The sequence below is a fragment of the Styela clava genome, chromosome 13 (assembly GCF_964204865.1).
Source record: "Styela clava chromosome 13, kaStyClav1.hap1.2, whole genome shotgun sequence".
Classification (NCBI taxonomy): domain Eukaryota; kingdom Metazoa; phylum Chordata; class Ascidiacea; order Stolidobranchia; family Styelidae; genus Styela; species Styela clava.
The window spans coordinates 5,294,190-5,308,555 of record NC_135262.1 but is presented as its reverse complement, the minus strand read 5'-3'; the positions used below and the strand labels follow the sequence as shown (position 1 = coordinate 5,308,555).

The 14,366-nt window shown below is 36.4% G+C and overlaps 2 protein-coding genes across 2 annotated transcripts; both read right to left on the bottom strand.

The window, feature by feature from the left end:
• Positions 1–1,678: 1,678 nt before the first annotated feature.
• Positions 1,679–6,654, bottom strand: LOC120332609 (neurogenic locus notch homolog protein 1-like). The gene is made up of 4 exons (XM_039399887.2): positions 6,440–6,654; positions 2,852–3,103; positions 2,309–2,557; positions 1,679–1,931 (listed from the first exon to the last, which is right to left on the bottom strand). The coding sequence occupies exons 1-4, from the start codon at positions 6,498–6,500 to the stop codon at positions 1,738–1,740; spliced, it is 756 nt and encodes a 251-aa protein (XP_039255821.2). The 5' UTR covers positions 6,501–6,654; the 3' UTR covers positions 1,679–1,737.
• A 1,246-nt stretch (positions 6,655–7,900) lies between these two features.
• Positions 7,901–11,928, bottom strand: LOC144431476 (uncharacterized). The gene is made up of 5 exons (XM_078119644.1): positions 11,815–11,928; positions 11,124–11,231; positions 10,281–10,529; positions 9,262–9,387; positions 7,901–8,676 (listed from the first exon to the last, which is right to left on the bottom strand). Exons 1-5 carry the CDS (start codon positions 11,882–11,884, stop codon positions 8,480–8,482), a joined length of 750 nt encoding a protein of 249 aa, XP_077975770.1. The 5' UTR covers positions 11,885–11,928; the 3' UTR covers positions 7,901–8,479.
• Between the last annotated feature and the right edge of the window lie 2,438 nt (positions 11,929–14,366).

The window sequence follows — 14,366 nt, the reverse complement described above, 5'->3', positions numbered from 1 at the left end:
TATTGTACGAAGTTTAAACTAAATATATTTATCCGGGTGTAATGTTGCTTTGAGACTTTGAACATCTGCTGATTTTGTATAGTGACGTTACAACAGTGTATGAGTGTTACTTGTCGAGATATTTATTTGTTATTGTTGACGCCATAATATTCCGTCATTGACAGTGTGACTCTCCACTCTTCGTTACGAAATAATCGAAGATTCTTTGTAGGCGACTGCCCAGACCAATGCGTATATATAACTCTGGACATGTCTTGAGTGATATTTCCCGCTTTTGTTTTTAAATGGCGCTGGGCATAATTGAATAATGTTGATTAGGGTTGCTAGTTGCTACATAGGCCTATGAACGTAATCTAATAATATTTTTAAAAGCATTAGTCTGCCTTTGTGATTGCTTTTACAGTTATAGTTTAGTTATTTGATTGGATTTCGATGACGAATTGTGCCATGTTCAGCTTGTGATATTTTAAAGCCTGGAATAGCAGAAAAATTCGGTATGTTATAATTTGCAACTCTGATTCGAAGGCTGGTAATATTTAACCCAGTCTAGCCTAGTTTCCTGGAGCGGCCATTTTGTATGTTCTCTTTCGAATTTTGTTCATTATCGTCAACCATTAGGCACTAAAACGTACTCATGTCTTTTTAAAAGCGTATGCCAGAGTGCTTTTCCGCGGATGACGTTTATGTGCGAGTATCCATTGTAATTTTACATATGCGACCTTATGTTCAAAAATTTGTAAAAAACAGCCTTGAACTTGAGTGTTATTGAAGCTGATAGAGGGTTAATGATAAACCTGCAAACTTGATGATTAATTACATTTGATAATTATGTTATACTATTGTGTTAATTGTGTTTTAAAGCAAATGTATATATTCATGTGATTTAAAATAGTATGTAAAATTTCTTGTGATCATATATTTGGGTGAAATTAATTTAGAATAATAATCCATTGTTACTATTTCGTGCTGATTTTGCTTTATCTTTGTATTACTATAACCGTGTCAACTGTATACTACAAGTTGTGTTATTTCGAGTATACAAACCTGGGACTTGGAAGGTAAGTATGTTGATAGATTTTATCTTTCTGTCTGTCTGCGGACCAAAAGCCTATTGATTTTGGGCGAAATATGTTGTATAATTAGCGAGGTATTAATTAATTAGTGATGGGACACAAGGTGTCACTATGGAGTGAGAGCGCTGTTTTGGGGATCCCCTAACTTCCGATCGATAAGTCTTCGGTCTCTGACCGATATTCTCGTTATACTGTTAATAAATTCTAGTGTACAGTCTTTGTCGTCCAGGTCACAAAAAACAGTATTCCCGTAGTGTGTGCACCAGGTTAGGGTTAGGCCATGATTTTATTCCGATTTTCTTTATTTAGTTCTATTACGAGTTCGGGGACTGTCTTTGTTCGCCAAGTGAATATACCCCATGCCCATGGGTTTCAGTCCCTTTACACTACCAGATGTAAAGTAGGCGAACAAAATTAGTTCCATATTGGTACGCATACTTCTGGGGCGCCCAAAAAACGAATGCAACTTTTAAGATGGGACATTAAAAACCTACTCTTGAACTACGCTGAATATTTAGGCTGTACGTCTGACCACAGAAGGCAAGGATGAACACTTCAGAAAACCCATAATAAATGAATATATACATAAGAGACCAAACAAACCATAGATGAAAGCATCAAATTTATTCAGATGAATGGATGCCTCATGCCTTGAAGCGAATGTTCATTTTAAGAACAATCCAACTAGTAAATTGCAAGGAAATTCAACACCAAAACGATTGTAGAAGCGAGTCTTGCAGCGTCCACATCTACTTATTCTGCAGATCAATTGTGGAAGTAGTCGGCATGGAGAATCAGAACACAAATCCGGTTTGCAGGTAACTTCTGGCATATGGAATGGACATTTGGAACTAGGATCTGGTCAGATAAAATATATATATAGTTTATAATGTGAATAGTATTTAAAAATACAAGGGCGCTCCCGTAGTATGTGAACCAAGATGGCGGACACCTGGACATGGTATGTATACCAGATTAGGGTTAGGCCATAATTTTATGCAATTTTTCTTAGGCTAGTTCTATTTCGAGTTTGGGGACTATCCAAGTGACTCCTGTAGTATTTGTACCTGAATTATTGTCTAACCTGGTACATATACAACGTTCCTGTGTCCGCCATCTTGGTTCACATACTTCGGGAGTACCAAACAAATATCGCACGTGAACATAGACCATTCGATGGAATACTATGAAGTTAGCTTGATATTATGTTAAAATATATCAAAATATTATATTACGTTTACAATCGTCGCCCTTAAATCCCTTCTTGCACACACAAGTGTAATCTCTTCCGTCTGCAATGCACGTTCCGCCATTTTGACACGGTGATGGGTCGCATGGGTCAAACGGCCAACATACCGTTCCACAATCTTGGTCTGGACAACACAATTCGTTAGATTCACAGTCGCCATTCGACAGACATATATACTCACAACCATTAGCAGGAACCGTTGCAGTACATCTCGGGTCCGTTACCGGGGTAACAGCTGTAAGGCAGAAATAATAGTTAGGTAACAGCGAGTTACAGAGTTTCCGTCAAAAGTGTATTTGTTTTAAATGCAGAAATTGATATTGCCAAAAATGAATCAATAAAAAAGAATAAACAAATTTTTGTAAATGGGTTTGAAAATTTGACAATCGATAATGTCCAATTGATTTCGTTATCACCTTTAAGTCCTACTTTTATTACAAGTCTCATTAGAAATTTTCAGGCTTTCCATCTACTTGAGTGATCAAGTTAGCTTGATATAATATTAGAATATATCAAAATACTATATTACGTGATTCACAAACTTCTCCCTCAAATCCATTCTTGCACAGACAGGTGAAATCTCTTCCGTCTGCAACGCACGTTCCGCCATTTTGACACGGTGATGGGTCGCATGGGTCAAACGGCCAACAAACCGTTCCACAATCTTGGTCCGGACAACACAATTCGTTAGATGCACAGTCGCCATTCGACAGACATATATATTCACAACCATTAGCAGGAACCGTTTCACTACATCTCAAGTCCGTTACTGGGGTAACAGCTAAAAGACAGAAATATTGGTAAGGTGACAGAGGGTCACAGAGTCTTTCTCAAATTTTTTTTTTCAAGTGATAACTTTTCAATTGTTTTTTTTAGTGAAAAGGATGGGGGAAGTCTCATGTGATATTTATTTAAATTATTTGACGTCGATGCATACACGGCAAAAAGTAATTCAAACAAAAAAGCAATGCTCAAATATATGGACACGAATGGATCGGTACTCCCGAAGAATGAAACCGACATGGCGGACACCGGAACGTAGTATGGGTACCAGGTTAGGGTTAGGCCATAATTTCAGGTAGAATTACTACGGGCGTCACTTGGCTAGTCCCTGAACTCGTAATATACCTAGAAAATTGGAATAAAAAAAAAAAAATTGGAATAATTTTATGGCCTAACCCTAACCTGGTACACCCGGTGTCCGCCATCTTGGTTCACATAATTCGGGAGTACCGGCGGATCAGCCACGAGATGCGCAATTTTGATGACGTCATCACACACACACGAAAAACCGAATCCCATAGAACTCACAGTAATGTTTCAAATGAATAAAAGTAAAAGTCTTCTTGCGAAAAAGAAAATCTTTAAACAATGAAAATTTCGAAGCAATTGGTCCAGTTATGAAATAGAAGCGATTTTTTCATAATAATAAGAAGAAAAGAAATACTAACAACAACAGAACCATAATAACAAAACGATTAATAGGTACACTTCTTGTCCAATAAATTCAATTGACTCAAAGCGACCAGTTCGCATATTGTCCGTGATTGCTAAAATACAGTATAACATAACGGCGCTCCGGTAGTATGTGCACCAAGATGGCGGACAACCTGAACTCAAACGTGGTACACTTACTGTGTTCAGGTTTTGCGCCATCTTGGTGCACATACTACGGAAGCACCTAGGTAACAAGTTCTGAGGACGCGGTGAACTAAATATTTGTGGGCTCAACTGGTGAAATACTACCATATGTGACAAAAATAAATTTTTTTTTTGAATAAAATTAGACCTATAAAGTATTACGTTATATGCCACGATGCAATCATAAAAAAGATACCTCTAGGCCAGGCATGCCCAACCTTTTTAGTGCCGCGGGTCATTTTAGGTGAGGAAACTCATTGCGGGCCACAAACTTGAATATATATATATATATATATATACCAGTTCTAAATTACGTTAGAATTTGCGTTTCATTCAACGCAAAAAAAGCCAGTAGCAAAGATATTGTACTGTACAATTTTTATTTTACTGTGTAAGGGTGATCAAACTCTACTCGAAAGATAATAATCATAATGAATTAAATTTGGGTTGCAAATTTATTCCTATAATTTTCTCGACCAATGATCGCACAATAACTTTCGATTTTGTTGAGCAAAACTCGCGGTCCAACCCGAAACAAACAAACCAAAATAACAAAACACGACTTGCCCTATATAAAATTCAGGGCTTGTTGTATACGGAGGTTGAATACAACAGGATGAAATAGACAAATCAGTGCTAACTAGTGCAGGAGTAAATTGAAAGCGATGCTTCGAATTTAGTCATGTCTCACGCACGTTTGAACGACGAGGTATAATTATTTGATTATTATTTTCCTAATTTTTATGGGAGGTGTCAATTGTGGCTCAAATTTGTGGGATACATCGGGTTGAGTTTAGTTATTTAATTTCGAAAAATAGTGCGCGGGCCACTCGGAACTCTTCGGCGGACCACTGGTTGGACGACCCTGCTCTAGACATTAATTGAACCAACGAGCCTAATTAGTTCAGTAATGATTCCATTCAGAGCAGGAACATGCACCGTTTGATAGTGCAATTCGTATTTAAAATTTTATTATAATTTATCTTTTTCTTTAAGATTTTTGTAAAACACTTTACGCAACACAAAGAAACGCCAACTCGTTATGGGGTAACGACCATGAGTTTACATTTAATGTTTCTTTCAGATTTGCACACCACATGCAAGCGCTTCAATTATAAATATATTTTGCAGCGCAAAGAGATGCTACGCTTTGTAAGGACCGGACTCTTCCTGTTTTGGCGTTGGTATTGGTAAAGTAATTTAGTGCGTCCCGCGTGGGGTATTTGAATGGGATTTTATCTGTAAGCTGCGGTGACATCAAAATTGAGTCTAGTGCTGGGCATTTTCAAATACCTGATGATTTCAGAATCGAATCGAATATTTTTTTCCGAATCGAATCTCGAATATTTCGGAATCAATGGGAGATATGTAATTGTATGCGACTTTTTTTATTCTAATCGGTCCTGTCAACATGTGAATTATTGAAAACATGGAATACATCATTCGTACAAATAGCTGAACGATCACACACAATAAAAACACGTTTTTATCAATACATCACTACAGAAAATAGTCATACAGCAGAATTGCGTTGAAAAAATATTGCTTCAATAAAAAAAAATTGAGAAATTCACCTCGACCATTGGTGGAAATAAAAAAGATGGCAGTGATTCGAAATTTTGCTATGAACCGATTCGAATTATCTACAATTTCGATTCAAAATGCCAAGCCCTAGTTGAGTTCAAAGCTTTGTTAACCACTAGGCCAAGGGTGGGCAACTTTTCTAGTCGGCAGGCTAAATGTGGGAGAATGAAGTCCTCGGCGGGCCGGATTATCACAAAAAATACTTCGTATCCAATTTTGTTAAATGCTGGACACTCTCTGTCAATTTTACGTTTCTTGGGATATTTCATGGTTAATAAAACCTAATATTAATAATGAATCTAATTTCTAAAATCTATTTATATTTAGAATCTAAATATATCTGATAACAGTAGTGGGGAATGTTTACTGGTTTACAACGCTCTCTGCCTTGACCTTATATTGGTTGTTTAAAAAGTGTACTAACGCAATGGACCTTTATTTGCAGTAATAAAAAATTAGTGTAGAAATAACTGTGATAGACCAGGCCAAAAGTATTTACCGGTACTTTCAAAAAACATATTGTTGTAGGCTATGCGATGAATCATAATGATGGTTTCAATCACATACCGTACCCCATTTTACAAGCGCCAACTCGCGAAACCACTCTTAAAATAAGCCCCGACAAGTTTGCAATGGTAAAGTAGAAGAAAATATTTTCGGGGGCCAGAGGTCGGAGAAAGGTCCATTGTTTGTTCATTAAGACAATTGTTTATTTCACCAGCTCGCACTGACAGTGCGGTGAGAGTAGAGCGATCGGCAACTTTCAGGAATGATGCGTCGGACCACATTACAGAGTGTGGTTGGATACAGTCCGCGGGCCGGTCAAAATCTCGTCGCGGGCCGGACGCGGCCCGCGGGCCGTATGTTACCCACCCGTGCACTAGGCCTGTACCTGATATAGACTTCATAGATATGGTACTGCAGACCAACAAAGTATACAACATCGAGTACATGACGCTGTCCAACTTTTTCTTCGGGTTGACTATACTTATACAAAGATCTACTAAATGGTTTACCCTGTCTTTAGTTTAATAATAAAAATTGATTACTGTCTGTAGGATATTCTTTTTATTTAATTATTTATTATTATTGTGATTTTACAATTTTTAATATTGTAATAATAATTTAATAATCGCAACAATTTAACAATTAATAATCGCAATATTTGGTTTAGTATCATAGTAGGCTACTTAGACGAATATCTGCATCTACCGCGATAGACTGACAAGTTAAAGATATCTTTATTAATCGGTTCTTGTTTATTTTTTGCTGTAGCTTCTGCTAAATAACGCGAATTTTTTGTACCGGGTTGTGCTTTGACAGATCGAATTGCAGGGACAATTAGCCTGTGGCGATGTTAATTTTAGTACTCGTAAAATTTCAAACTCGTAAGTTGAGTTATAATGGCCAAAATAAGTCGTAAGCACAATTAAATGTGGTTTGTTGATAATGACTAAAAGCAGTCTTATCTTACATGGGGATCAAATTGAGCTGTCAAATATTTCACGAACACGGAAGCACACGCATAAACAAAAGCGAAGCAATAAAAATAAACGGTATGGTCATAAAAGATTTAATAAGCGAGTGAGAAAGCTCGTTTATCCTAAAGAAGAAATTTCCCTATCATAAATCATCGAAAAATATCAAGACTATTTAACAACTGAGAAAAAATTTTCATTTTTTTCATTTGTTCCATCAACAGTTCCATTCGATTTCGACCTTTTCAGCACTCGATTTCAATCGAAGATGAGTGTAAAACAGACTCATTCAAATGACGCTGGAACCGTATGCCCGTCAATTCTAGCCTATCTATTCGATATTGCTTCCGTATTTAAAATAATAAGAATGGCATAAAGTAGTATATATACTGATTTGTGTGTGTCGTTTTGATTACAGAACGCTAGCGCATCGAAAATGTGCGAATCATTTTGTTCACCCTCTCGGCGTTGTTTCATCTTATGTCGTTATGGAGAAACTCACCAACGCTCGCCGAATACGAATTATTTTTGCAGGAGGCATTGTTGCCATAATACGGCTGTAATTTGGAAGCTTTGAATTGGGAATGAGGAAATCTTATTATTCGATAAAGAAGCATGGGTTCCACCTAATGGTAAATGCAAATTAGTAATTTAGATTAAGTGTAATCTTCTGATTGGACCCATTATTTTCAAATTTTGGCTTGCTACTTGTGCTGATGAAATTGAAAATTGTGCTTTTTGTATCGCTTCCTCTTCCGCAAAAGTTCACGTCTGCTGTTCAGCTGCGATACGGTGCCGGTAGGCTACTGTGTGACAGATTGCATACAGTATCCATATATTTGACAATCGTTCCCATCTTTTTTATTTCCTATTACTTTCCTAGTTATATATCATGATTGTGTTATGTGGTTGACGAATAATAAATCACTCTCTCTCTCCCTCTCTCTCTACCTAGTGACGTCCAAACGCGCGACACTCCCGGTAACTGTTTAACAAAGAAAAAACGAATTGATTGACAGGTATACAACAGATCACTGAATAACTGTGGAAATAGGAAGTTAACGCTGAGCATATCTCAACAACTCCTCTCAACTCCACAAAAAATGTGTTTTGTGCATCATTTGGCCCGCGGGCTGCAGTTTGCCGACCATTGGTTTAGTCTATCATAAAAATTCTTGTGGGCGAGATTCAACAATTTTTAGTATGTCCTTCCTGACTACGTCATACAAAATTTTCGCCACTGCTATGGAACGTAATAAAGCCCGTCAAAATCTGCGACCTATTTGCTCACACTGTACATTTATGCCTGTCGGTGTCTAATCATCGGGTATGACGAATTGCACTTCATGGAAACTATATTAAATAAATTTATATACAAAAGAGACAAAGCAAACGATAGCCGAAAGCATCAAATTTATTCAGAGGAATAGATGACTTCAAATGGATTTTCACTTTTAAAACAGCCCAAATTGATGACGCCAAGTACAAGGGACTTCAAAACCAAAACGATTGTAGAAGCGAGCCTTACAACGTCCGCATCTATCAATTTTGCAGGTCAACTGTGGTAATAGGCTGCATGGAGAATCATCACACAACTTCGGCCTGCAGGGAACTTCAGGGAGCCACCAATACTGACATCGGGATCTGGCACCTGGTTGGAAAAGATTTTGTGTAATTTACTATATGAAGTGTAGCCTACTTGAATGGGCAAGTAATGTATTGAACAAATTTAAACATTTATCCAAATTTATGTTGACAAAAAATTTAACAAAATAAGGCTTTTGTTTATTTCTATTTGAATTTAAGTTCGTAGCAAGATTTAAGGTTATTTTGTCGAGACATACGTCTATTATTGTGGCCTGCGAAATATCGCAGTGAGCTCTCGTCACTTTATAAACGATAGTGAATCGAAGTAATATGAGCAAACGCTATGAAAGACGTCATTACACTTGTGCATGAAAATTTTCTTAAGAAATTCAAAATACTGCTTTGCGAAATTCATACTTCTCTCTACTACACGAATAGAGTACGGATTTCCTTTAGGTGCATGGCCAAACGTGGCCAAGTATGAGATTACAACGTTCTATTTTGAATGATGGTGAGACTGTCTACCCCAGCGCTGCAGATTTTTATATTTCCATAAAAAAATGGGTTGTGGTAAACTTTTACTTTTGCGTAGGAGTAAACGAGAGACTAAAGGTCGGAAACCCCTGGCCTAACGAATGTATACACTTACTGTTTCGTCTTTCACATAAACGTCCTTTGAATCCAAAACGGCATTGGCATGTGAAATCTTGTCCGTTGGTTTGACATATCCCATTGTTTTTACATGGTGACGGATTGCAAGGATCAGTTATGACAGCTGAAGAAAAAACATTTTTGTGTGAAGAAAAGCATGTGGCTGGTCTGGAGGCTATATTAAACTTAGGGTCGCCGAAAGGTTCAGATGAGTCTCACCGATTATATAAGTCGCTGCTGAGATATCCAACTCTTCTTTACAATTTTGCGTTTTTTTGTCTCAATATGGACAGTAAGGTTAAACGATATTCATAATAAAGTTCATCACATTAAGACTATATTAGAGATGCTCAGGTGCAGTGGTGTGATTCACAATTTTTCAGGGCGGATTCTCTTTGTATCGAACTCCCAAACAACACGTTTCCTTATTCCAGAAAATGCTGTATGCCACTGCGTATACTGCATTAATAGGGTGGTCGCTAGAAAATCAGAAAATTTGAAAGTCAGATGAGATCACGAATAAAATGCGTATAAGATTTCATTGAAACCATATCCCACGAGTTAATCTTCAAAACGCTGCACGAGTTTGGACTTCTAGATTGAGATAATGTTCTGAAGTGCAACTCTTTGAGCATCTATGAGTGTAATATAACTTATGTCTTTAAAATTTTTTGAAAAGTTATTCTTTGTAAAAATAAATAGCTGTTTGACAAATTTTCTGTTTTCCTGGCGATCACCCTGTAACCCATGCGTTACATAAATCTAATACATAATTTTTCAAACGACACATATACCGCTGATTTTCAGCGGCGTTGCTCGTAACCCCGTAGTCCGTCTAACGTCTAAAACAAAAAACAAGAACGGGTTCGTGGTGCTCCTGAAGTATGCGCACCAAGATGTCGCATAACCTGAACCGTAATCTGGTACACAACCTGAGTTCAGGTTGTGCGCATACTACAGGAGGTCCTGGTTCAATAACCCAAGAGTGGGTTCTCGCGGTCCTCTGGATATACTCACGCTCTTCACATGTAGTTCCAGTGAATCCTGCAGTGCATTCACACTGGAATGCATCCACTGCCCTTGTCAAACACCTTCCGCCATTTTTACAAGGACTGGAATCACAGGCACTGAAACACACTGTTCCACAGTTGCCGTCTGCACAACATATTCTATCTCCAGAACAAGTCCTAGAATTTGTACATTGAATTGAGCACTGTCCTATATTTGTATTTGCAGGACATTTGGGATCGAGACACTCTGCACAAACTGAAGAAAAAACAGATTATACGATTCGTCGATTTCAATATTAAAGTATTATACCTTCAACATATGTAAAGCGTAGGTTGAATATTTTATTTGTTATCAAGATTCTTTGTATGAAAATAACTAACATCACATATGGGAAACGACACTACCTAATCACGTAGCTATTCAGGGGACCATACCCGGGGTCGTCAATCTTTTACGATGGTAACAAGATCATTTTCCGTTTACCAGCTTTCAAAACCTTGTTTCACGAACCTGCTAATCTGGCGCAACTCTATAACGCCGCCAGTTCAAATGTTCAATATTCAATCATTAGCGATAAATATTCATTTTTGAGCGTGTTATTCCGCTTAAAAATTGGGCAACCAACCCGCTCACGTCTAACTTCATAAAAATGATTCGAAGAATTCAACTTGGTATAGTTTACAGACCGCACCGTAAACCCTCGTTTTACACTAAACCAGGCTATTTGTGCTCCGTTTCGTTATTACTAGGCTACTTACTTACTAATCGTTTAATCAATTAGATTCACTAGAATTTATTGCCAATATATAATAAGTATTTGATGACAGTTCAAAAATTAATAATACATACTGTCAGTGCAAGTCTTTCCAAACCGCGGAAATTCGCAGATACATTGAAAATCATCTCCTCTTGGAATACACACCCCTGCGTTCTGACATGGATTAGGATTGCATTGGGCTAAATACAAAGCAGGTTTATATATTAGTTAATATGGATCAGGACAGAGCCTGTTGGTTTGCGCTATAAATATTGATTAGATTAGTTAGAAGTATTATTTGGAATATAAATTATCTAAAATTACTCATGGTCGTGGGCACTGGGGATTTGCAGTTTAATTTTTGATATCTTTCATTCATGCGCATAACAAAATGAAAATAACATGAATAAACATAAAATGAAAGTTTACTACAATAATAATACTAATAAACGCAAACTTTATTTCTCGTACTTCTATAGGATTAGCGAGAAAATGACTTTAAAAATTTCAGCATTTTAGATTGTATTATTTTACTAAGTACTTTCGGAGTCGTTACTTGAAACTCGGAACTAAATTGAAGCTATGCATCGTATTCAAATTGGAATTAAATTCTATAACGACAGAAATGAAATTGCAAGCTCTCAGGTGTTTTAAAAATTTATCTTGTGTTAGTTTAAAATATTTTGCTTTTCAAAAAGCTCTAAATTCATTTTAAACCCGCTTGTTCAGTCGATTCTAGATTATTTTCAGAAAAGGAAAAAATTGAGATTGAAATATACATACCTTCGTTCAGTTCAATTTCATTGAAAAGCAAGCTAGCGAACGCCAGAAGGAAAGTCTTATAATTTGCCATTTTCACGATTTAAAATTCACTTATTAATTATGTAGAATATTCTATTAAATATAATCACAGTCATAAGTGAGAATCACAAAATCAGCGTAAAATTGACATTGTTTTTTGTCAAACGGTAGGACTAATCGAACTATTTAATATAAGGAGTAATTTAGTGGAACATAGAGCAATATCCCATCTAAAATTCGAAGTTTAATCCTTGCTTACGTTATTACTTGTGCGCCGGTCGATAAATTTCAACGCTTATTATCGCTAAGGCAAGCTAGTCACAAAGTTATAGAGCCCAAAACTGTTCGAATTGATTCAAAACTGGTAACACAGCAATTTATATACTACTTTTCCGATTTATTTTTGATTATTTTTATGTCAATTTGTTTTCTGTTTATTGAACGAAACGCAGCTCATCGGCGATTTATTTTTACTTTAATACAAAAGAAAAAACGAAAATTTTAATAACTTTTGACTGTTAGCAATTAGTTATATTCGTCAACCCGTACGTAACCGTAACTAAATATCTTATCACTAAATCTAAGTTGATTTATTTATAGAATGAGTAAAAAATGATTTGGTTCCATGATTATGCTGAATTGTGCCAGGATTACAGGTTGCCCCGTCGAAATATTGAAATAAAATTGCTGACACTGACGCGCGAAATTATTTTTAAAACTGAACTGAGAATTAAAAAATACTGCTGCTCAAGTCATCATAAGAAAGTTTATAGATGTTTTATGTATGTTTTAATGCTATTCAGTAGTTGCGGAAAAATTAATATCAGTGAATTATATGTTAATTTTTGTGGAATAAAGTTTCTGACATTAATAGACAAATTATTTTCAAAGCTCAACAGTAAGCTCCCAAAACGACTATTGACAAAGGGGCGCTCCATAAGTATGTGTACCAATATAGAGTTAACCAATTTTGTTCGCCTACTTTACATCAAGTTGTGTAAAAAGCCTAAAACCTTTGGACAGGGGGATATTCACTTTGCTAATACAGGCAGTCCCAGAACTCGTAATAGAACTGAAATAAGGAAATCGGAAAAAATTATGGCCTAACTCTAACCTGGTACACACATTATGGGAGTACCAATAAAGTGGATGTTATATGTATGCAATTTAGCATTATCAATAGTTGTGAATAATCAATACCTGTGAATTATATCAATACCATATCAATTCTTGCGTTCAATGTCTGGTTGAAACCGAGTTTAGTATATGAGTTCGTTGCAGATTGAACTAAATATTCTTGCGTTTATTTGAGTTATATATACTGTTAAATACCAGTTTATTAGGTGTAATTTTTAAATGCATGTTAAGAACGAAAGGCGTTGCCACTTTGCAAATTTACCAAAATTAAACTAGCTGACACATGATCGTCGTCGTGTTCAAGCGGCTTAAAGGCGTTTAACGTTATTTTTAAACCTCGATATAATTCGATTTGTGGTCTCAAAAGGTAAATTGGGAAAAGTTTGATTGGTAGTACGCTTTTCTATGCGAGTCGCGTTCACCAAAATAAGCCGAGTACCTTGCTTTTGCGTTTGCATTTTCGTTCAACCGATAATTAAATACATATGGTGATGGTTTCTTTTTGAAACTAACTGTGTCTTCATAAATTGTATAACCGTATCGTAAAAAGAAATAGGTGCGTTTTAAAATGTAAACATATATTCAATGTATACACGATTTCGAAACGTTTCAAAATTGTATTTTCTTCAGCTGGGCTTGATCTTTTTTTTTTTACTAAAAGTTATTAGAACACTGATGCTTAAAGATATCATGAGTATGAAATATTATTCTATTTCCGTTAGTTAGCTACATAATATCCGCAGTGCCACACAATTTATATTTGAGACATGAACATTTAATAATCCAGTATTGTTAGCGTGCTGCTCTCTCTCTTGTTCTATCTAGTTTTTTTCAAACTAGAATTCGATCGACGTGGTTGGTGTTATTCAAGTATTGCTATTTCCATGTCCGTTAGTGCGTTTTACTGACTTTTAATCTAATGTCCCAATCTTTCTACTTCGACGGTTCTGTAACATAAAATGAAATTACTTTGCGGAGGGGCCACAAGTTGTTGAAATTAAAGAAACAGAAAATACTAACCACAGATTCCACATTTCGCGATTGAGCCCCATGTCCCCCAAACCTCACCCAGGGTGTAAGAAATTGAGTAGGCAATGCCGAAACGGAAAGTTTCCGGTATTTCCAAATAACAGTAGCACCTTACATATAGTGAGATGCCAGTGGTTGCTTGTACAGGGCCTTGTTCGGAGTGGAATGATCGTATAAAAATAAAGATATGTTCTAAAGTAAAAGAAAATTACCTCGCGGACCGACAATTATTTAAATTATTGAAACAGTAAATAGTGATCTGTGTTTGACTAACGTACTTTGATGGGCACTCCAAAAGTGTGTGTACCAATATGGAGGTAACTAATTTTGTTCGCTTACTTTACATCAAGTATTAGGGACTGAAACCT